This window comes from Gallus gallus, chromosome 5 (genome assembly GCF_016699485.2).
Source record: "Gallus gallus isolate bGalGal1 chromosome 5, bGalGal1.mat.broiler.GRCg7b, whole genome shotgun sequence".
Classification (NCBI taxonomy): domain Eukaryota; kingdom Metazoa; phylum Chordata; class Aves; order Galliformes; family Phasianidae; genus Gallus; species Gallus gallus.
The window spans coordinates 35,423,881-35,448,613 of record NC_052536.1 but is presented as its reverse complement, the minus strand read 5'-3'; the positions used below and the strand labels follow the sequence as shown (position 1 = coordinate 35,448,613).

Sequence of the window (24,733 nt, the reverse complement as noted above, 5' to 3'; positions counted from 1 at the left end):
CCGCCAGCCACGTAACTGCCCCTAAACCAAAACGGGATAACGAACCGCTTTATTTCTAGCGCAGCATAATTGCACTGTCATTTTCACACGTGCTCCCAGAAGGGCACGATGCTGCGGAAGCCCGTCTCTCCTGCAAATTATGGCCAGGGACGAAGGTCAGGGACGAGGCAGCGCTGCCTGCTTCCAGAGGTTTTGCTGCCTTGCTCTCTGCGCGTCCTTTATGAATTCCGCACGCGTGAACAAAGCCACGCTGCCGTCGGCAAACCGAGAACGGAAAGCAGCGAGTGGAAGGGAGCTCGGGGAGCAACGCGGCAACTAGAGAGGAGAACGGCGAGGGCACTGCGAGAGGCCGCCAACGCTCCCCCTTCAGACCCTCGCTCCCGCCACGGGCCCACCGCCCCCGCCTCACCACCGCCCGCACGGCAAAGGGGGAGGGGCCGGCGGGGCGCGAGTCGCCCGCACCCACCGCTCCCTCGCGAGAGGCGCCGCCGCTCCGCCCCCGCGCGCAGCCCCGCCTCGCCGCTGGGCTGCGGGCGGCCTGGCGGGGAGGGCCGGCGGCGGGAGCGCGGCGAGCAGCCATGATGGTGGGTGTCCGGGCGGTCGGGGCGGGGGTAGGGGCTGGGCGGGCGCGGTCGGCCGGTCGCTAACCTGTGCGCTTTGTCTCTCCCCCACCCTGCCTTCCTCCCTCTCGCCGGCCGTGGCCCGCGCCGCCGCCTCCTCCTCTTTGCGCCCAGCAGGAAGGCTCTGACGACGGCCCAGATTTCCTCTCGGAGGAGGATCGAGGTGTGAGTAACGCGGGGTGGCACTCGGGGAGCGGGGGCGGGGTTGGCCTCCGCGCCTCGGGGTCGAGGCCTGGGGCTGGGGCGGCCTCCCCCGGGCGGGGTCCCTTGTGCGGGTGTTTTGCTGTGATTTGCCCTTGTTGCGGTCCCCGCGTTTCCTGGGGCAGCTGCCGGGGGCTTTTGTTGGAGAGCCGGGGCAGATCCGTGCGTGCCGCCGGGGCCGCGCTCGCTGTGCCTCCCCTCCCCCGTGAGGAGCCGGGCGGCGGGTCTGGGGGTGTGCGGCCCTGCGCCCGCAGCACCCTGTGCTTTCCTTAGGCCCCAGGGGTTCCCGTGGATAACAAAGGGACGTTTGCATTGCAGGCTAGCATTGCCTAATAAGCTCCTTATTGAACAGAAGTTCTCTTGTTGGGAGCGGATGCCACGGTGATGTTCCTTACTGAGAAAACGCTTCTCTGACCTGCTCTTCTGTCCTCTGCTTATCTTCTCATTATATCTGCTGCATTCATCTTTAACTTCCCTGCCTCAGTTAAGCAACAAATAGGCTAATCTGTTGTGGTTCATTCAGGCTGACCTATCAGGTGGCATCTTGTGAAGGGCTGGGTGAGATAGGAGAGCAATTGCTGGACAGGATGGCAGGGATTGGCTTGGTTGCTGCTGCTTATTTCAGGAGCTGTGTCTACTACATTGCTAAAGACACCAATGAACAACTCCATGTTGGTATACACTTGTATCACGTATGTCATACTCAAGCTTCAAGTCTAACGTTCAGTACCTTGTGATTTTTGACTGTAAGCATGCGGCAGGAATTAAGTGTATTCTGTATATCCTTATATGTAGGCAGATAACATTAGAGCAGGGGGGGGAGATGCTTTAAACTGAAGAAGGGAAGATTTAGGTTAGTTGCTAGGAGGAAATTTTTCCCTCAGAGGGTGGTGAGGCACTGGCAGAGGCTGCCCAGAGAAGCTGTGGGTGCCCCATCCCTGGAGGTGCTCAAAGCCAGGCTGGCTGGGGCCCTGAGCAGCCTGAGCTGGTGGGGAGCAGCCCTGTCCATGACAGTGGTTCAGGCTGGGTGGACTTTGAGGTCCCTTCCAACCCAAGCCATTCTGTGTTCTAATTCTTCAGCTCTAGTTCAGAGGAGGTTTGAATAATATTCCACGTGTGTTTTCTTTGGTATTTAGGAACAGGCACTGGAGTGCATGATTAGGTTGCTTTTTTATCTGAGGATGTAGATAGAATGTGTAAAACTTTCTTGATTGTGTTTTAATTTTCCCTCTGAGGCCCCAAGTAGTCAGAGTTTACAATGTAATTTTAAAGCCATTAAAAATCTCTTAGCAGTCTTGTTTGTGCTGTTGGACAACTTACATCATCTCAGTTGGCCAAGCGCAGTCCTCTTTTTCTTTCTTTCCCTTCCTCTCACTTCCTCTAGCATCCAGCACCGAGAAATTAAGCAGTGTTCTCTATTCTCCAGTTTTGGTTTCTTATTTTTAGTCGTGCTTTTTTTCTTCACACTGCTCTGTAAATCTCTGGGGTTAAAACATAGGCTGTTACCTGATTATTTTGATTGTGATACAGAAGGCCTAATCAGAAGCAACACAGGCAGAGTCTGTTCATGAATAGGTTTGTTGTGCTCTTATCTTCAAAACCCTAACATTTTTTCTTAGCGGCAGTGAAAATAAACAGCTTTTCATAGAGCATTTTCCTAGTTCTGATTTGTTGCCTTCCTGTTTGTGATTAAAAAATGGCCAGTCGAATCTTAATTTGAAAGTGTGAATTACGATTTCAGGTTAGAGTAATTAGCTTTTAGTTTTTGAAATGAGTATTCTTTCCTCTCTATAATTTGGAGATTAACGACTGTGCTTTTAACTCTTCAGTATGGCGTTGGTCAGCTACAGTTGTGTTAAGTTTAATGTGAGGATGATGGGATGAAAGGAAAGCTGGAGTTTATGCTGATGCCACATAAACCAAATTCTCTTAACAATTGTATTATACCATATGGAGGCTTTTCTGGGTGATTGTAAAACAGAGCACTGAGAATCGTCTTTGAGGAAGTAGCAGTGGGTGGTCTGTAGCAGGAACTGCTTATAAATAGTTTTCATAAAGTGAACTTGCAGGAACTGCTTTTTTAAATCTCGCTTAGGCAGATACTATTGAGTCCACTGAGAGTAACTCAGTTCCTGGTTGCGTTTTGTTGTGTGATCTCTCTAATGTAAACAACAAGTGTTTTAGAAGGGTGATAGAGTATTGCTCTACTAGAACTGTTCTGTGTATATTGAATCTGTATAAACCTCAGCTGGCTTGGCTAATGCTCCTGTGTACTCATGTAGGGGAAGTGTGCTATCCCCTCGAACAGGTCTGTGAGAAACTTGATGCTGCGGTGAGGCGTGGTGTTCTTCTGGTGTAAAGTATTGTTTATTTCTCTTCCTTTGTGTATTTATCTGCCTGTAAAGAATCAGTTGAAGAAAGGATCCTCTCTCTCTAACCTTTTTGAAAGCTAAGGGCTGTGTAGTTACTTACTGTTGTTAAATGATGACCTTGCCTAGGAATGTAAGGTTTGGTAGTTTCCCTTGTCTTTACCGGCTTCTTTTCATTATCATACGAAGTCTAATTGGTCCTTGAAGAAGATTCAGCATCTAAGTACTCTTTAATTGCACTGCATTCTCTTAGTACTGTAACATTGGTTAGCCCCGTGTTTGGCTTCTGGCGTTTTCTGGACTTTGAATGAAAAAGGGACTTTGTTTGTATAGCATAGGAAACTGCAAAGCAGCTAAATTAACTTACCTTATGTTTTGCAAGACATTCAGCGTAAGTGTGGAGCACGTCTCTAAGCATAGAGCGATTGTGCTGTGCTGTATTGCATTGAGGGGGGAGGGAGGAGAAAGGAGATGGAGGGACTTGTCCCGCCCGTATTTCTTTCCAGAATTTAAAATAGTTTCATTTTGGTCCAAATCAAACTTTGGAGAGTTCTGAAGCATTTTATTTTCGTTTCCTACTCTGTTCATGACTCAGAATCCACCAGTTGGTGGCAGCTTTCTTTTGGAGTAGTGATGAAGAGATCGCTTAACTTTGTTGTGTGATGATGTTGTGATTTTAATTCCCGCTAATACAGTATGAACCGTTGTGTCATATGAATAAATTTAGAGTCTTTCAACTTTGTGATTGTCTTCGACACTTTTCATTGAATGCTTCATTACCATTGCAGATGAAAACGTTCCCTGTTGGCAGTCAGGCTGCATAGCATAATTTAACATGTGATTAAACTCTTCAGGATCGTTACAAACTCAACTCAGTTTAAATCAAACAATTAGTCTTTTAAAAATGTATGCGGTGAGTGGAGTTGTCACGGTTAAGGTGGTTCTTCCTTTTCTCAGTGTAGATGAGGATTTCATTCTGAACGTTGTAAATAGTGCAAAGGGTCCCATAGGAAATGCTAGATGCTGCATAACCTCTCATAATAAATATGAAGAGCTGTTTTACAGAATTGCAATTTCGTACTGTACCACTTTTTCAGAAAGGAAAGCAAAATGTTTTTATAGCAGTTGTTATGACCTGTGAAGGAATAAAAAACAAAACCCAACATTGGGTTAATTCAGATTATTTTCTGAGAGTACTCCGCTGTGCTCCTTCTGTGGGGCTGGAGAAGAACAAGAAGTGCATCAAACAATGTAACCACTGAAAACTTTCTTGCAAGCTGGGGAATTGTGGTGTCTTGACATAAGGCAGAGTTTGGAACGTCAGATGATATTTTTCTTTCCTAAATTAGATCTAAAGGACTTGAGAAGCACAGTAGGAGCTGGGAGATTCTGCTTCATAGATGTGATCTGCAGTGGGTCACTGCATGCTAATGTCACATCTTTGTGTGAGGCAGTAACCTCTGAACTTGAGAAAACAAAACAAAAATCCCTGTGTCATGTGTGGGAATGTGTCACTCACTATGTAATGACTTGCAGCTTTGCTGTGAGGAAGATAATTCTGCTGGTGAACCAGCCTCGCAGGGTACTCCAGGCTGTATGATTTGGCTTAGTTTAATACAGTAATTGTAAGCTCAAGTAGTCTGATTGCTACTGCATAAGGAGCAGAGTTGGCCGTGCACTGAGGGCAGAGTGGGAGCTGGCCACTGAAACTTACAAAAGGGTTGAGGTAATTGATGGGAAAGAAGATGTGGTGGTTGATGCTTCTGTCCTGATGCTGTTCCAGCGTGTTGCAGAGTTCCCTTCAAAATTTGCTTGCGTGCAGCCTTTGTGCTGCACGTTGCTGATAATTAATGCATTTTTGTACTTGAGCTGGGACTTCAAAATGCATTCCTGAGAAATCTTGTAGGAAAAAGCCTGCAACTTTGTATGGAAAAGCACTTTTATACTGAAGAAAGTAGTATTTCTAGCAATAAATGCAACATCAAAGGGAACCATTTCAGTAAAAAGTGAACATTGCAAGCATGACACTGAAATAATTTCTGGCAGTGCAATTGTAGAAGATTTCAGATTTGGCCTTAGTAGTTGTAAAAACATCCAGAACGTTGGTTGATCACGATTATGAAATTGTTATGGGACAAATTGCTCTAGAACAGGAGTGCAAGTAAGGTGAAGTTAGTTTCACTGAGCAGTGGTGAAGCCTTTGGTCTACTTACTGCCAGGCATTGCCTCTTCTGATCGCTGTGCTCAGGTAGTCATCTTCTTCTCTACCTGATTGTCTTGCTGTCTTTTTTCGTGGCTTGAAGTATTTTGTGGGAGTTCAGATTTTTTCCCATTCTTTCCCATATTTTTTTCCCATGGGAAAAAAATAAAATAAAAAACCAGGGAATCCTAGCCTTATTGCCATTTCTTATACTATTTTTCAAGAGATTATCATATTTTTTCAGGTAAAAATATGTCCAAAAGGACTCAGCTCTGTGAAGTTCAGAGGATTTGGGTTTTGGTGGTTTTTCTGATTGTTTTTTTTGTTTAGCACTTTTGATCTGTCGTGGGGCATCTTAAACGAAAGTACAGTGTGAGATAGGGTGAGCAAACCAGCCCTTTAATAGCTCTTCCTTTGAAATACAGAGCCACTTTTTTTCTTAAAGGAGCCTTTATGACTGTTAGTTACTTCTTAATTACCTTTACATGATGTTGGTTGTCAGTTGAGCATGCGTAAGAGGAGCAATAAGGGTGGAGTAGAGAAATGAAGATAGAAGCCTGCTGGAATTGCTGCTGTCTGCATGTGTACTTTGTCTTGACCACCTCAGTTACTAGCAAGTGAACAATACACAGAAATGAGCATGGTATGCTAACAGAGAATACAAGAAAGGAAATTTATATGATCGTGTGTGCAATAAGAAATACTACAGTTGTGTGGCTTTTTTTTTCCTGCTGGAAATGATTATTTAATGTTGCTTTTTTAAAATGAATTATTTTCAGTCTTTTAAGGGTGTTCATCACTTTAGTTTGGGGCTCTTCTCAAGGGAAGTATAAGGGAAATGCAATTAATATATGTTTGTATGTTTAGCTTATATATTTAAGCTAAATAGGTTCTTTCTCTTTGTTTAGCTTAGAGCAATAAATGTCGATCTCCAGACTGATGCTGCTCTGCAAGTGGATATCTCAGATGCACTCAGTGAGAGGGACAAAGTGAAGTTCACTGTCCATACAAAGGTAAAAGCCTGGGTTTGTACATTGAACGTTTTCTTAATTATAAAAAAAGAAAGCTTACCTAAACTGTGTTTATGAAGCAAGTGTAAAATATTCCAAAGGAGATGAGAGAACAGCATTATCTCATGTTTAAGAGACTCTGTAGCAATGGTGCTCAAGGAAATGATGACAAAAAATGGAAGTTAAAAAAAATGTGTGGAATAAAGTAACATTCTTTTTTTGCACTGATGTGCTATCGTATGATTCTTATGCCTATGAATCACCCTATTTGTAGGTAGAATCTTTGATACACCTCAGTATTTTTCAGAGTAGTTTTTTTACTTACGCTAGCCATGGCTTCAGATTCTAAAAATACATTTTATAATGCAGCTATATTTAGGAGTCATTTTTAGTTACAGCTTGTATTGACTTCTTTTTGTAAATTTGTTGGTTTATTGAGTGCAGAATCACAGAATAGTTGAGGTTGAAGAAGATCTCTTGAGATCATTTAGTCCCTTCTCCTCTCCCTACTTCCACCATCAAATGAGAGTGAAGCAGAGCAGGTTGCTCAAGGTTTGTCCAGTTGAGTTTTGAATATCTTCAAGGGTGAAGACTGTACAGTTTCTCTCGGCAAACCATTCCAACTGCTTGATGCACTAGTTGAGATGGGAGTAATTATTGCTGTATGAACTTTTGGTAAAATACTTAACTCTAGCATCTAGATATTATGATGATGATGATTATTTTTTACAGGGATATACTTAAATATTCCTTCAGGATTTTTTGAATATAGTAATGAAAAACTGTTTTCTGTTGTTGTTTCATAACTCTTCCTCCTTTTCCCTTTCCAGAGTTCCTTACCAAATTTCAAACAAAGTGAGTTTTCTGTTGTTCGGCAGCATGAAGAGTTTATTTGGCTTCATGATTCCTTTGTGGAGAACGAGGACTATGCTGGCTATATTGTAAGTATAACAGTTCCTTTGTTTTATGTGTGCTGGTTTCTGTGGACATGAGAAGTACTCAAGGCTGCTTTTAAATCTGATGGAAACAGCAGGTGTTCATTCCTACTAAAATGAGATCAGATGCTTTATTACTTCATTTTATGCAATTACACAAAATTAATGTTTGAAGCAAGCCTGGAGGAAAATCACTGTGGTTGTCATTGTCTTCTAATACTAAGGAACAAGTAGCTTGATCTATATCCTAGCATATTTTTACTCTATACTTTTGACGTGTGGGAGACTGTATAACTTGGTAATATTGTTTTTCTAAGCTAATGTTTAACTTAGTTGAGAGCTTCATGTTGCCTTTGTTTTATCTGGAGTGGCAGAGTGCAGTAAGTGAGCACTAGTAATTAGGCTTTTTCAGTTTCCATTTTGAAGATCAGAATCATTTTACCGTAAAACAGTTTGAGGGGAGAAAAAAAACCCCACACCAAAAACCATCTAGAAATACGGAGCACATTAATATGTAAGTTAACAACTTGATGTTTTGTTGTTTATTTCACGTATCCAAGGAAGATATGCCCTCAAAATAGTCACCTTAAGATGGGATGCCTATTAAAAATGGATGCTGCCATTCATACTTTAATTATGGATAGAAGTACTTAGTATCCTGGTGTGAAAGTTAGGTATTTGTGTTTGTATGAGAGGCTCTACTGATTCAGTCGTTAAATGTGTATTTCTAATTGACTAATGACTACAATTATGATAGTCTGTGACATGTTGTACTATTCTTGAGCTGGTCTTTTTTAGTAAGAAGAGATGTTGGGAGTGACTGGGCTTTGATCTCTAGTAACTAGTTTTCAACAGTTGTCTGAGTAAATTCTGGATTTTAATAGTTCTGTAATGCATTCATGTAATGGACAAATATAAGTGAACTTAAATTTGAGCACATTTTACCTTTATTTGTTCTATCTTTTATTCATAGCAACTCAGGATCAGTTTGTCTGCAGTGTTTTCTCTTTCAATACTGTTATGATAATAACCTAGGGACTTGTTTGTTATGTGCTTTGTTATTTCAACAGATATATCTTTAATGTCAGCAGTGCTACAAGAAAAAACTGGTTCCTGCAAACAATACAGCATGTGGGTTTTTTTTTGATTTAATAATTTTGAGAGTTATAAGTGGTGTGAAAGAAATTGTAGAATTCTTTCTTTCTATCAACAAGAAACAATCCATACCAAATAAGCTAAACCAAAACTAATTATGAAAGAACAACGTTGAGTTTTAATTCCTTGCATTGGGAAAGCTAGATATTGCTTGAATTCTGTTGTAATTGAACTACGGAAGCCATTTAGTTAGCTCCTGAGTAATCTTCAAGGACATTTGGTGGAAGTTGGCACGCTAACTCCAAGTATCTAACTCATTCATGAGAGAATTTAAGTGTAAATGCCTTACTGAACGACAAAAGAGAGAGCCATGTATTGAAAAGATGCAGGCAAGCTTCTCAGTCAAAAAGTATCTATTCAGTAAAGGAACAGAAGTTAAGCAAATTTGAAAAAATTGTTTGTTTCTAGATCCCACCAGCGCCACCCAGGCCTGACTTTGATGCCTCAAGGGAGAAATTGCAGAAGCTTGGAGAAGGAGAAGGATCGATGACTAAAGAAGAATTCACCAAGATGAAACAAGAACTGGAGGCGTATGTAGACTTGATTACAACCTTTTTTTTTTTTCCCCTTCAAATTTTAGTGCTGTTTGCTGTCCCATGTTTCTGATTTCACTGCAGTGGTTCTCTGTGAGATAAAAGCTTGAGAATCAGGTTGCTACATAACCAAGGTTATCTTAGTGATCATGATCAGAGCCATTAGGAAAATTGTAGAAATCATTGCTTAGAAATTATGACTATTTCACAGACGAGCTTCTGAAAGAGGAAGAAAGTCAGGTTGTTCTTGAGAATTCTTTTATAAGGAAAAGAAAAACAACAACCTAGTTAGATCCTTTTCTTCACAGAACACTTGGAAAGGGAGGAGGTAGCCCTTGTCTTTTTTTATTTCTGGTGTTCCCCATTCTATGAACGTAACAAAAAATAAGTTCTATGCATATAGTGATTGCACTAGGGATTTTTCCATGTGGTTGGTGTTGTAAACATAGATGCCAACCTTCTGTTCCCTAAGAAAAACAGCAATTACTAGAAAATCTTTTCTTGAAATATTTTTTTTTTTGCACAATGAGAATATACTTCCTGAGAATAGCATCTTCACATACTGTCAATTTAGTATGTATTGAAACATTTGAACTAAGTCTTCTTGTTCTATGTTGAGTTACACAATAAAGTTTCTCCTGGCTCCTTCCACTTTCTTTGTCATGCACTCACTTCTTTGATCTTTTTTCCTGTCATTGGTTTCAGTTTTCAAGTGTATATTTACACTGCTTCTAGACTGCTTCTATCAAGAGCTCTGAATTGGCAAGAGAAGTACATAGAACTCTTAGAACTGATGTTTTCTCTCCAAACACCAGCAGCTGTGAGCAGATATCTTAAAACTCTGTGTTAGTGTTGCATACAACGTAATTTATAGCAGAGTAGATATACACTTCATATGCAGAGAACTGGAAATTAGTAAAACACTACATTTTTAAGAATCTGGTTTTCCAGCGGCCCTGATCATGATTCTCTTGTGGTCTGGTTAGGGGTTGGATAACACAGAAAACTTTGGGTTTCTTCTACTGCCACCTCCATCCTCTGCATCCTCCTTTTTTGTCTTCACTGAATGACTACTACTCTCACTGAGATCAAACATCTCCCAACACTGGCCCTGCTGGTTTGCTGGTATGTAAATCTTAACCTCCTCGCACATAGTGGAAGCAAAAGTGTTATCATTTCACTGTTTGACCTCAGAATGGGGAAAAGAGCCCCTTGTTTCTAGAGAAGTTACCTCTTACTGATTGAATTTGCAGAGCAAAAAGAATTTTAGAAAACTTGTTTTAATAAGAATGCCATCCTCTTAATTAAATCACAAATGAATATTTCCTTTAAAGTTGAGTTGGTTGATTTGAGCAGCTACACAACTGTAAAGGTTAAATGTGATTGTTTTGGTTGTACTCACCAAAGGCAGCACTTAATTTCACTTTTAGAACCACAATGAAGCAAGACATCCATGTAAGCTTCAGCCTAAAAGGGCTAAGTACTTTATCATGGAATAAGAGGCTGCTATTTAAAGAGCTAACCAAATGATATGAATGTTTAAGTAAGGAAGGAGGGTGCAAATAGGCAAGGGGATGGAGATGGGGAGGAAGGAAATTGCATGTCTGCTATCTACTAACTGATGTATCTCAATTTCTTGACTTTTGTGAAGGCACTGAAAGGACACAATAGAAATTGCATTTGCAGCAAACCCATCTGTGTTAGTCTTAAAAATTAGATTGTATTTGAGTCTCCTTTAAAAATCTATCAGTAATATATTAAGGCTTCAAATTTCCCCCTCGTATTAACATTATACTATTTGTTTTTATTTGTGTGTCTATATATACATATTAAGGTATCAGAATGATAACCTCATTCTGTGTCAGCTTAAATGTTGTGTCCATACTGAGGATCTCTTAAAGCTTCTCAGTGGGCTTATCTCAAATTTTATTGCTTCAAGTGAAATTCTTAGTCTGTCTTCTTTTTTTGTTTTCAGTGAATATTTGGCAATATTCAAGAAGACGGTTGCAATGCATGAAGTATTCTTGTGTCGTGTGGCAGCACACCCTATTTTGAGAAAGGACTTAAATTTCCACGTCTTCTTGGAATATAATCAGGATGTGAGTATTGAAAACTAAATTGCTGGCAAGAGAAATCAAGATGTACTTTTATGGTGGAGTGGAAAATTGATTAAGAAAGCATTACCTCCTGGAGCAAATTGCATCAGTTCCTTCATACTGGACATATTTGTATTTAAGTTACAAATTCATTTATGTCTGTGGGAGTTCATTCTGCTGCCACTGGGGCAACCAAATGCTCTAGTGTCAGAATAAAAAATATTAATGGGAATCTATTATGTTTTGGATCAAAAAGATTAGCTTTTGGTGCTGATTTCACATGGTGTTATAATGGTCTATTCCTTGACTGAACCTTGAGGTGGGGTATGGAGTTGGTGTAACAAAAACAAGTAATAAATTTTTTAGGATTTAGAACAATGGTTTAAATTCTGTTGCTTACAAAACCAGAGGATTTCTCCTAAAGCATTATGACAAAGAAAGCTCCTCCTACCTTCCCTTTTTTTTTAATAATGTAGATGAAACGTTTAATTTTCTCTGGATGCTTAGCTTCTGTGGCTATACACATGTTATATACTGAGTTGCTATCTGATCTTTAATTGATTGAAAGGAATCTGAGTTCCTAGTAGCTGTTTGGTGTTAGAGCTGGTGGTTGTTCGTTCTGCAAATGTATTTTAGTTGCTTTTTTAAAATTGCAAAAATCAACATTAAGTGTTGAAGTAGAAATCATGACAAATACTGGTTCGACTGAGTACGTACTTACCTTCAAAATGTGTTACAGAGAATCCTCTTGTTGCTTGACTTAGAAATGCCAGCTTTTTAAGGAACTCAGTTTTCTTAAACTTGACAAACTCAGTTGGACAGGAGAAGTGTGAGTAGGCTGAAACCAACATTATCTTCAATGCAGTGAGGGATAAATGCTTCTCTAGTTTCTCAAAGTGTGAGACTTGACATTCTACACTTAGAAGAGCAAAATCTGGTAATTAAAGCTTAACTCAAGTTATGCTATGCATGATAAATACTGTATTATTGATAACTGACATACATATGTCATTAATTTGATATCATCTATATTTGCTGGAATACTGCTGAATTTTATTTAAGGGAAGAATATTATAGATATAAAGGACAGTAGTAAATCAGTAGTCTGTTATTCTGGGTGCATGGTGCTTTACTTCCTTTAATGCAGAGCTTGGATAAGTAGAGAGCAGGAAAACTGGTTTAGAAGCAGCAAGTTTGGGTATGTCTTTCTATAGTTAAAAGAAAAAAAAAAAAGCTTCTGTTACCTCCAGCAAATGAAATAACTTGATATATGAATTTGTTCTTTCAGTTGAGCGTTCGTGGGAAAAATAAGAAGGAGAAACTGGAAGACTTCTTTAAAAATATGGTCAAATCAGCAGATGGTGTCATTGTTTCAGGAGTAAAGGTAGTTGCTACTTAATGTATCAAGATTAGAAACTTATTAACGTTTTCTTTCAACCTTAATGTTGAAATAATGGTTTTATAACTAAAATACTGCAGAAGCTGTTTTTTGGTCTTTTTTTTCTAGTATTAACTTTCCATTTGCAAGCAAATTAATGGCGCTGAAGTTCCTAGTCATAAAATCTTGAATTTCAAATTTGCTGGGCAGAGGATATAACCATGGATTAATTATGAGATGGAAAAAAAATATATAAAGTTCAAATAACCAGCCATGGTTACTCAAAAAGCACATTGTTCAAAGCCTGTGTTGTAGTCTATTAGGTATTATTGAATATCCATGCTATTTTAGAGTTGTAGTTTAAGCCACGTATCTTAAATGGTAACAAAATAGCAATTTAAATTTACCTACATTTGCGAACTTGAAAGAAATCTGTCATAAAGGTCAATGCTGTAAGTTTGTATTGTCTCTATTGTGACCATTGCATTTGCACAACTGAGTATTTTATTACCCCATCCTGCCTTTTTCTAGGTTAGTGTCCTTGATTAAGTCCTTGACATTCACCCTGTATTTCTATCAGCAAAGTGATAGGTAGTAGCTAACTGATTTCCTTCACTTCAGGTTTAGTTACTTAAACCTTTGAAACACTTGTTACAAATTTGTAATAAAACGTGAAATCATGATTAAATAAGTAAGGAGGGAAACAGTTTACATAGATGATGTTTTAGATAAAAGCAGATTCCATTTCATGTCACAGCAACAGCAGTATATCCACAGTTTCTCAGTATAATTTGCACTATACAGAATGAGTGAAATCTGAGGGTTTTTTTGTCTTTTTTTTCTTTCCAGGATGTGGATGATTTCTTTGAACATGAAAGGACATTCCTTGTAGAATACCACAATCGAGTCAAAGATGCCTCTGCCAAATCCGATAAAATGACAAGATCACATAAAAGTGAGTTCATTTTTCAGCAGGAGAGCTGTGTTAGAGTGCACAGAGGTGATTTGTGAGGAGCAATAGTTTTTACTTTTTTAGAAAAAAAGGTGAATTTCTCAAAGCATAGTCTTCTGGTAATAAAAAACGAAGTTTAATCTTGCTTTCAAAGTATAACCTTTGCTACCATAGTCTGGATGGAGTATGAACAGCATGTTTCAGCACTGAAGAAGTCTTCGGTCCCTTTGGAGAGAAATAAAACTTTATGTACTTTTTTTTTCCTTGAAGACTGATTGATTCTTAGTCTTTAAATTGTGAAGTGGGTAATAGAGCATTACTTGTGATTTTACTCCTCATGAGATTGCTCTCTGTTAGTTAAGCTTGTGGTTATCAGAGTGCAGTTTCTTAGCCTGCTAGGCACTGCACTGACTTACTGAGTAGCAAACTCCTGTTCAGGCTGTTAGTTATAATCTGGGAGGTCTGGTTTCTATTTTTCAACCTTCTAGAGTGGGAATTGGAATTTGTATTCAGTAGCTTGGTTTGTGAGACCCTTTTTGTAGCTGAGGTGAGATTCTCTGACTAGTTGTTTTCTTCCAAAGCTGAATGCTAGCTAATGTCATTTTTTGAAGCTGTACATAATGTTCTCAATTGCATTATGCATATTTGAGAAAATAGGAAACTTTGGTTTAGGAACATATAACTGTTTTGAGAAACTATGAAAAGCTTGACTTTCATTGCCCCTGATTTCAATTTCTCTAACTCAAATCCTGTATGTTTATTGGCAACTTCTATCAAACAGCAGTGGGAATTCCCATAACTTGGGAAACTTATTTTGGAAATGGGCAATCTGTAGTTCATTGATAACGTGCTCGTGATTTACAGAGAACATCAGAGCTTACAGAGTGACTGTCTTCCTATTTCCAGCAGAAAATGTATTTGTTTAAGTGTGAATATAGTCAGTGTTAATGATTACCTTTATACCTTTTTTCACTGTGACCAGCTACACTAATTAGCTTGGGATTTATGGAGAAATGAATTCGATAGATGGTGACCCACTCAATCTTTTGAACGCAAGTCAAAGCTTAATGAAGAGAATTTCTTCTGAGGAATCAAAAAAGAGTTGATTCAGACTTTGTTCTATGTTTAGGGTAGTTCATCCAGGAACTTTGCAAATGTAAGCATTTCTGTAAATACCAAAAACAAGAAACAAATACAGTTTCCCAATCATTGCTTGGATCTGTTGAGTTCATACTAAAAGTTTTTAAAGAAGCAGTCTGCGTGTAGCAATATCTCACTAGTCAGATCAGGCAGCCTTCTTCACAAACTCTGCTTCTGATTTTATTGTTTAAAATGCTTTAACTCCAGTTCCTCTTCAACTGGTAACCAATTGTTGATGGGTAAGGGCTTCCTGGAAATTAAACATATGCAAGAAAAGATGTGCATATAGCACTGTATTATGGTAGTTCAGAGTTGGTATTCAGTGTAATAAAGCACACGGAGTTTTCATTTCTTTTTAAATAGCTCTGAACTTCAGATTCGAATTTAAATTTGAACTTCAACTATTGAATCTGTAAATTTTCTGAAAGATAAAACCTAACAGTGTTGCACAATAAACATACTCGGTTGTACCGAATATCCCTAGATAAATTACAGTCTTTGCGACTTGGTAAGAGAGCCACGTTTGTTGTGTGAACTTCATAATATATGACATAAATTACATTTTATTTCTGTTTTTGTATTAAAGCATGCTCCTTGTAGGAGGGAAAAACAAAGCAACAACAGGAGAAAAAAAAAACAAAACAGAATACTCTTGAAGAAATAAAGGAACTTGATTTCCAGAAAGGAGAGAAATTAAATAGTAAAACTAGTGCTTGCTTTTTTCCTAGATGTGGCGGATGACTATAATAGAATCGGTTCTTCATTATATGCATTAGGAACACAGGACTCCACAGATATATGCAAGTAAGATTTTGTTAATAGCTTACGGGGGAATTTGCTAAGTAGCAGTCTTAATGATGACCTGCTGAGTTTGGTAGCACTCTTGTTATGAGAAGAACAGAATTTATTGCAGATGTATCCTGTTAAGAGATTTTCTTCACTAGCGTTTCTGTTCTGTAACGTGAGACTGCTTTAGTATTATTGCTTTAATAATTACCTGGGAAAAATGCTGTTGTTTTCTGTAGTTTGTAGCCAGAGATACTGAGGGGAAGAGCCCTCACGGAATAGGCAAAGCCTCAACTCTCACTAAGTGCTTCAGTGTATGCAACAAGGGCGTATCACAGGTCTGAGGGTACAGATTTTTTGGACATTCCTGTAACAGCATCTTGAAAGATAACCTTGCTGTTCTGGCAACCCATTTACTGCCATTAGGAAAGTAAAGGAATGGAAATTCCAAACACTTTGAAAATAGCAGGAGGTTTCTGTGTATGGATATTTGTCTTTCACTTTTTCAGTGGTTTGCTTGAATGTGAACTGTTTGATGTATCTGTAAGTAAAAATTAACTAGTTAAAGATGTCAGTTAAGGCTTGTGAACATTTACTAGTGTTACAGTAGATAGGTGTATAAGAAAGGTGACTTATTTTTTGTCAACTTACCTGATTTATAATTATATACTTCCAAACGTTGTGATAACTTACAGATTACAGTAATGATTATAAACAGTTACTTTGTTTATAATAATGAGATTTGATGTAGTCTGTTAGAGTCTGTCAGGAATCACATCTGTCTCCTGTCAAAATGAAACAGCTATAACTCAGTCTGCTGTTGTACCAAATGTGTATCATCTCCTGTGATGAAGATGTGCTGTGCTTTTCAAGCTTACTGAATTCCAAGCAGGGCACGTATCATGTTTACTGTTTAAAGAAAATTAATGAGGGAGAGCTGGTAACTGTGTAGATCTGTTAACCAGGATGGTGGTATTTCGGGGTTAATTTATAGAAGTTAAAGGATCTCCGAGGAGCTGTTCAATTATTTGCTAGTAAAATCCATCCCTACATTACACTTTATCTCTTACCTTTTCAATGTTTGAATGTACTGCAAATGTTTGAAGTACTGCAGTTTGAAACTCTTAACGTTCTTTGGATTTTGTAAATGACAATTATAAGCAGTGCATTTGCAGTCTTCATTGCCATACACAGACTATATTTTGATTTATAGAAAGCTGATTTGACTGTTCAAGTTAATATTGTAATACAAGCTCTTTCCTTCCTACAGGTTCTTTCTGAAGGTATCAGAATTATTTGATAAAACAAGGGTATGTATCTTGCAACCTTTGTAGATATATTCTTTGTATCTGTCTTTGAAGTACCAGGATATCTTGTGTCAATTATGCATTAGGATGGGGATGTTTTATGGATACTGTGACATTGAATGTGTAAGCAGTGTGCATTAGGGAATGAAAAAGCATACATTTTCAGTCATCTGTTTGTAAAATTATTGATCTTCAGGAGTACTTGGTCTACTAAATTTTTGGCAGTCTTCCTGTCTTCTGCTTAATAAGTTAGTAAAGGTGCTGTGCCTCTGAAATGCTTAGACTGCTTTTCATACTCAGTTATCGTAGAACTTATTAAAGAGAAAAAGAAGTGTAATCCTTAAAAAAGAAGGTGATCGTGGTTCTTGTTTCTGAAGTTAAGCCCTGTTTCTACAGGTGCAGGTCACAAATTAGGAAATGTTTTGAATGAAAAGTGTGTTACTTTCCTAAACAGAAACAGTTGTACCTACATAAGTAGGTACTTGGAAGGAAATGGGCATTCTGTAGTTACTTGCTTTGACCTCAAACGTTACTTTTTAGACTTTTTAAATTTAAAATTAAGATTTTAAAAATGCGTTTACGCACTCTACATTCACAGAGATGTCTGTTTTAAGTATAATAATGCAAAATACAACTTTTATGGAGTAGTATTTTGAACCATTTAATGCAGTTCAGTTACACAGCTGCTCTACTAAAGTGCCTTAAAATTTGTTTGCATTTGGTCTTGAAAACTACGCTTCTTGTACAACTCTTCATACCAGATAAGTTTTTGTTTCTCTTCTGTATTTTTTTCCCCTGTGTATAATAAGAATAATAGGATTTGGGGAGAAGGCTTTTTTGTTTAAGATAGAAAGCCAATTGTCACATTTTCATAGAAAAGACTAATACTATTTTTCTTTATGCACATTTAAGTATTGTATCACAAATGCGTGATTAACTTTAGAAGAAGACAATGTCTTGCACTGCTGCATAGTTCATACTGTATTTACATCATACAAATATATGTCTGATATGTAGATGTTTAAATCAATGTTTTTACTTACTGTTGGTTTTTCTTCCAGAAAATAGAGGCCCGGGTATCTGCTGATGAAGATCTTAAACTTTCTGATCTTCTGAAATACTACTTAAGGGAATCTCAAGCTGCTAAGGTAAACTTATGTTTTGCATTTGGTGGACTGGCGTCCCTCTTTTAAGAAAGGGTGGGTGGGGGGAGAAACACACTGCTTTTTCTTAAATTGCGAAGCTGAAATAATACCACCTCCAGCCTGCTATTTTTCCTTCAACTGAGCAAATTTTATCTCTGTTTTATGTAAGAAATAACAGTGCAGTTGTTTGGGCTGTACGAACCACTTGTCAAGGCTGAAACATGCAGTATAATTAAAAACAGTAGAAGAGCACTTGATACGTTTTTTTCAAGCTGTAGACTGCAAGCAGATTTGTTTTGTTCGTGTTAATATTGAAGATAAATACTCCAGGTTCTCTGTAAGTGCTGATACAAAAATGTGGGCAGATTGGATATTCTATACCTACGGAGACTCATTCTTAATGTTGCTTGATATAAGATGATTAAGTAGTAGAATATGGAAGCATTTGACAGAAAGAGTCTGTATTTAGATCACAGCAATAACTGTTGCACAAAAAAAAGAATACTGCTATTTCTTAAGCTCTGTTTGTATTTCTGATCTGTAATCTAAGTATAGGTTGTTTCTAATCTAAAAAGCTGTTAAATTTCCCGTGATTGCCTTCTCTTAGACTTTTTACAGTATCATCTAAGCCATCTGGTGCTAGCTTCTGTCAGACAATATGCAGACCAAACAGTATTAAATTGCATGTCTGATCCAGTATGGACGTTCCTGTGACTTGCAGAATGAAATACAGTGAACGAAATAATTTAGTTAAATATACAGGAAGAAAGGTTGATTTTTTTTTTTAATCTAATTTTCTTTATTACTTTGTATATCCTAAAATGTTTGAGTACGTTGGTGCAAACTCTGTATGGCCTTTATACTTTATAGGATCTCCTATATAGAAGATCTAGGTCACTAGTGGATTATGAAAATGCTAATAAGGCATTGGATAAAGCAAGAGCAAAAAACAAAGATGTGCTGCAAGCTGAAACTACTCAGCAGATATGCTGTCAGAAATTTGAGAAAATATCTGAATCGGCAAAACAAGGTATTGGGTACCTTTTGATCCTGTGTTACTACTTGAGAAATAATGGATTTTAAGTTACTGTCAATGAGAATAAGTTTTTGTTCTGTGTTTCCTAAGCAAAGGTGTTATTTTTTTAATTAGTATTTGTTTATTTTGGACAGTTCTAATGACATTTTCCTTCGGTTCTGATAGCTTCATTAGGCAATAATATCTATGTCGTAACTGCTTGGCAGAGCAAAGTCTAGGTGCAGATTATTTTTTACCCCTCACTTATATGCATAGACTAGGATATGAAAGGACAATTGCTAGCAGTAAAGACAAGCCTGATATTTTTGAGTACTGTTTAAATTCACCTTTTGGTTTTATGCAGTCTGTTGCAACAATGATACTAAAAAAGGGAGGGGTCATGAAATGAGGTTTTACTAAAGATGCCGAGTTACAGTAATTGTGAAGGAAAGCGGTATTATTTACATGTTGGCCTCTTTCCTGGAACTGTACTCTTTTTTAGGCTAAGGTTGTTGTGGGTAAGTAGTCATCTGACTCGTTTGGGGCAGATTCGTACAAGGCTCTTCTGTCTTTATCAGCTAAAGGAATTGTTTGACCCTGTAAATCTGGCTAATTGTTCTTCTAGATGAGACATCACTAACCTCTTTCTTCTTGAAGGAAAGTCAGTTAACAGTTGAGGGCTCTAGCAATAATACTATTAATGAATCCAATCTTATTTTATATAGAATTGATAGACTTCAAGACAAGAAGAGTTGCAGCATTCAGAAAAAATTTAGTGGAACTAGCAGAACTGGAATTAAAGCATGCTAAGGTAATTATGGTCCTTTTTTGGCCTTTATTTCAACTGGTTTTAAGCATTAAATGCTTGATTAACCAAAACGCCTGTGTTAGTTTTGTGTGACACACACTCCTACATCCAGGGAGGGGAGTTTGACAAACATCTTCCAGAAGGTAAACTGTATACAACTTTCCTAAATAATGAGAATAATATAGGTATAATAAAATATGTCTGAGGGTCTGGTATGAATTGTCTTTGGAAAACTCATCCCCTTGAAGACAATTTTGACTGTGGTTTTTTGTTTTGCTGACTCTTTGGTATTTATTGCTTTGGCATGAGTACCTGCCAGCTTTTAAAACCTCATCTTTTTTTTTTTTTTTTGTGAGATAGAAGGTGTTTTCTCCTGTTATCCAGATGCTGGGGACTTGATACATAGGACAGACTTAAGCATGAGATCATACGAGACTTTTATGAAGTCAGAACTGATCTGACTTTAGTTCCTGAGTGTACACTTTTTGAACGTTTTTTTTGCCTTTAAATTAAACACTGCCAACAGAAGATTTTATTTTGCAGACACATAGCATAATGTGTAGGAATACTTTATTAGCAGACCAGACTTTTTAACAGTGGAGCAAGGGAATGTTGAATTAATTTTCTTTAATGATTAGTATTTTAGGCCTGTTCTGTGTTTCTTAGTAATTTCAAGCAGCTGTAGCTTACATGTGTTCAGGCATGTTGTGCAAAAGCTGTGTATAAACCTATTCAGTATTCTACCATTGGATTTTGAGGCATTCTTTTGTTGGGCTTTCGTGTTCAAGAAGGGAGGACTGACAGTCTGGAATTTGGTGAAACTTCTAAGCTATACTTAAAACATTTAGAGCCTTGGCTGCACTTTGTGTTATGACAGGAATTTTAACTAAACTACCTCCCTCAAAAAAAAAGCCCCAAACCAAAGATTTTCCTACAAATATTAATATATGCTGCCTTGCTTTTATGGATTCTGATGTAAAACAAACAAAAAAAAAAAACTAACAAAAAAAACCCTTGTTGCCTTATTGACAAAAGATGCCTGCTTGGAACTGGCAGAAGAAGGAAGTAAGCAAAATCCACAGTTAAGGGATTTGGTTAAATGCTTTGTCAGAAGTCCTTTATTCCCTGCTTCTGTCACCACAGTCTACCAATAACTGTAATTCTTAGTGCTCAGGAATCTGAGTTGGCAAGAAATACTTTTCTGATTGTGAAATCAGAGGACTTTTGAGCTATGCTGGCGAAAGTCAGGTATATAATATGTTGCAGCTAGAAAAAGCAATGGTGCCTCTGTTGTCCTTCATTTACTATAATTTGAATAAGGTTATTTTTGTGAACTTTGTAAACTTAATGAAAATGAACAGTGTGCCTATGTGTCAGTAGGCTGACACACTGAGACTGGAAATGACTGAGAACCTTTTTGTGCTACATAATGGCCTGTGAACTGCAAGTTATTTCATGCTTCTGCAGAGCTGTAAGGAGGTGAGCAAAAGATTACTTGTCATGCTTTTGCTATAGGTAACAGGCATGCAGTCCAGGAGTACTTCAAGCTGAAAAAGAAATCCATTCCATTAATGACTTCATTACTAGCTAATAATCAGCTGTTATAATAGTAGAGCCCTTAGATTTATGAATCCTATACACCACAAAGATGGGTCACCAGGTCCCCATGCATCTCCTGTATATCGGGCTTATTCATATTGCAGAATTCAGGCCAAGTGAAGCAGCTTGTGACTGTCTCATACACTTAAAAACACAAAAGAACAAAAAGCTACTGAAGCTGTAACTGAATTATGTCTTCTGAATAAGTCTGAAAAGGGTTCAGTAGACCAAAGTAGAAATCTTCTGTTTTAATATAGTTAATTGCTTAATATGGGTTGTGAAAACCTTATTAGAGGAGAGAGCTATGATTTCTGACCTTTTCAGACAGAGAAACGAGTGTCCTTTTGCATATCTACCACTGGTCGCTTGGTTAGGCTTTCAACTGTGAAAAAGTAAGAATTGCAGATTCTTCAGTAGTTGTGTGGACAGTTTATCAAGGATGTGTAAATTATGGCTTCTGGTACTGATTAATTACAGGCCTTTTTTTTTTGTTTGGAGACATGTTTTCAGGTTGGTTTTTGGAGGATTTTTTTTTAAAGGAAGCAGTTTCTCCCATGTTTACAACTGGGCATTCAGGGTGGTTTGTCCTTGCATTTTGCCTGAATCTGATAGGAAATACACTTAACAGTTAATAATCTAATATTATTTCTTACAAAGAGGTTTCAGATGGAGGAATACAGCTATTTTAGAGTGAGCAGAGGGTGGTGTATAGTGATCTGAGTATAAATGAATGCACAAAACAATGTGATTACTGATATTTGCTTTTCTTCTGCAAAGTATCTCCTGGCTTACCAGTAGTTCACCTGTGCATACTTGGCAGTGGTAGCTTTTTAACTGCCAGCTCTGTAAATGCAATTATAAATCTGAAAGTCAACGTGGTAGAGTCAGACTGCTTTAAATATGATTTAAAAACTGACGTACGATATCTGTGTTTGGAAAGAGGGGCAGAACTTGCCTGTAGAGATAAAGCTTAGTTAATGTTCTGATAATGCTTTCTGTAGTCTCAGCTTTGAAACTTTCGTGGCTAAATCATGCAGCTAAACATATAAATCTGTGGGGAGAAGAATTGCACAGTGCCCATCCTTGAAAAGGGCTGAAATGGCTGCTATAGGGAGGAGAGTGCAAAGCACTGGTTAACGCTTATTGATAAAGTCAGCATTCTTTGCATGTATGAATGCTTCTATTTTGGGAATAATACTGCAGTAACAGAGTTATGGCAACACTGTGTACAGAATGAAAACTTGACGACTTTGAACTTTTTTTGCATAGAATAGTTGATACGGCCAAACTAGATCTTTTGTGGGAAACTTGTGAAGAAAACACGGAAATGGTAGTAGTGCTTATTTTTGAATTTCAAGTTTAGTTCCATGACACAGCATTCTTATAGTCAACCAGTCTTTTCCTTGAATGTCTTCACATATACTTAATGTGTATCCGTGTTCCCTTAATGACGAAAGTTGTTGCTGTTTAGAAAACAAAACATTTTTTGTGCCATGAACATACAAGGAAATGTGGTCATACTTTTCTGTATTTTTGCAGGGTAACTTACAGCTGCTGCAGAGCTGCCTGGCAGTGTTAAATGGTGACACATAAGCTACGCTCCGTCCTCCCGCTAACAAGGGCTGCCCTCCTGGATTTTGTTTTCATGACTTTAAGTAGGCATTTACAGTTCCCTGGAGAAATTGTTTGACGAAGTGCACATAAGCGAGCTCTTCCTTTCAAAAGAGTTGAAACAAAGACCTGAAAGTAGCTCAAGAATATACAAAGCAACAGCTTACTTGTTATTAATGCATATTCATGTTTGTTTAATCATTATATGCTTTCATTGTTCAGAAACCAAACGCTCTGTTTTTGTGAAACTAGACAATATAATTATGTTCATGTTATGAATACTACGATACAGCTGCCAATCATTTACCTTTGTAAGTAATTTCAGAAGTTCACCATTTGAAGTACATCGTTCAAATGGCTTAACTATTACCATTAGATATTTGAATATTGTTACTATAATGCATTGTATACACTGTCTTAGTTTTTTCCATTTACTGATATCAAGGAACTTAATCTTTTTTTCAATTGTGAACATTTCTTAGAAGTTTTGAAGAACTTTGTGTAACCTTTATAACTATGATTTAAAAGGAAAAGCAAATACATTAGTATGTTTGCCTTAACTTGTAGACTAATCCAATTATTGTAAAATAAACCATGAAATCAATGATTTTTCTAAAATTATGCAGACATTGTATCATCTATAAGCTTAATATTTTCTAGTAAATCAGATTAAGTAGATTTTTCTCTTCATCCTGTAAAACAGGTACCACATTGGTTTGACATGAAGTACTCTCCTGGTAATTTTTCACTTGCGTTCTCAGGTTTATCCGTTTGCTTCTGTTCATCTGTGACGTTCCTATCCAGCATAGTTTTGACCTTAGTGGCTGACTTTTCATTTTCTTTGGCAGAAGTGTTTTTTAAGGGAACTAGCAGGTTTCTTTCCAGAAGGGGAAAGTAAACTGGCAGGAGGGTATTCAGTAGAAAAGTTAATACTGCCCCACTTTTATACAAATGAGAAGCTTTGCTTCAGAAAATAAGTAGTAAAGGCATACCCAATAAAGGAATGCCTCGCTGTATCTCCTGCTAACTGGATTTAGAGCTCTAGACACCTCATGTTGTTTGAATCCACGGTCGCTCATTTGTTGAATGCTTTCTCACTCTCCCTTGAACCACACGTCCTTTCCAAGAGCTGCTGTTCTCTTGTATAATCTCAGAATGTCATAAAATCAGGCTTTACTTGATAAATCACTCATCACAGGGGGATTGCCGCTTTGTAGGGGTTTGCAGCCCTTCAGTAGAGCAGCAGAATTCCAGTCAATGGCAGTTTTGTTTGGAGATGCTGACCGATGTCAGTGGCCGTCTCTAATTACACTCTCCGGTACTGCTGCAAGGAGGGCTAGGTTTATTTCCAAATAGGGTGAATTGCACAGTGTAGTAAACCACAGCACTGCACATGGAATGTTTCTAAGACAGAAGAGGTTCCTCAGCTTCACGTTCTCTTTGCATTGAGTTGCATAGGCATAGCCTCAGACTTCTGGTTATCAGTGCCCAGTGGCTATTAGCAACTCACGTCATGTATATACTATTTTCTATTAATGGCAACTACACTAATACTGTGCTGTTCATCTTCCAGATATAAAGGTATAATTCCTAAGGAACTCATCTATAAATAGACTATAACGGACAAAGACTTCAATGTATATACAGTTAACACAATTGTAAATATTTTAAGTAGGATTGTGGGAACAGTTTTTAGACTAGTCCTCGTTGTTCGGTGTTAGTAGCTCATTAAATTTTTTTCAAGCCTCTTGGTATTGGGTGTGTCTCTTCAACCTTCAGCCTGACCCCAGCGCGCCGCTCGGGGGCAGCACCGCGGGGCGCTGCTCGGCCAGGGGGGCGTGCGTCCTTCCGGGAGCGGGGTTGGGCCTGGGCC

General features: G+C 38.2%; 1 protein-coding gene across 2 annotated transcripts; it reads left to right on the top strand.

The window, feature by feature from the left end:
• The first annotated feature begins 535 nt into the window (after positions 1–535).
• On the top strand, positions 536–24,608 carry SNX32 (sorting nexin 32). 2 transcript variants are annotated; one of them, NM_001079757.2, is made up of 14 exons: positions 536–584; positions 738–785; positions 6,299–6,403; positions 7,231–7,341; positions 8,899–9,020; positions 10,999–11,122; positions 12,408–12,503; positions 13,347–13,452; positions 15,318–15,393; positions 16,646–16,685; positions 17,744–17,830; positions 18,698–18,857; positions 19,568–19,653; positions 22,789–24,608. In NM_001079757.2, exons 1-14 carry the CDS (start codon positions 579–581, stop codon positions 22,840–22,842), a joined length of 1,221 nt encoding a protein of 406 aa, NP_001073225.1. In that variant the 5' UTR covers positions 536–578; the 3' UTR covers positions 22,843–24,608. The 2 variants fall into 2 exon arrangements, with proteins under 2 accessions (NP_001073225.1, XP_015143052.1); XM_015287566.4 differs by having other exon boundaries at positions 735–785.
• The last annotated feature ends 125 nt before the right edge of the window (positions 24,609–24,733 follow it).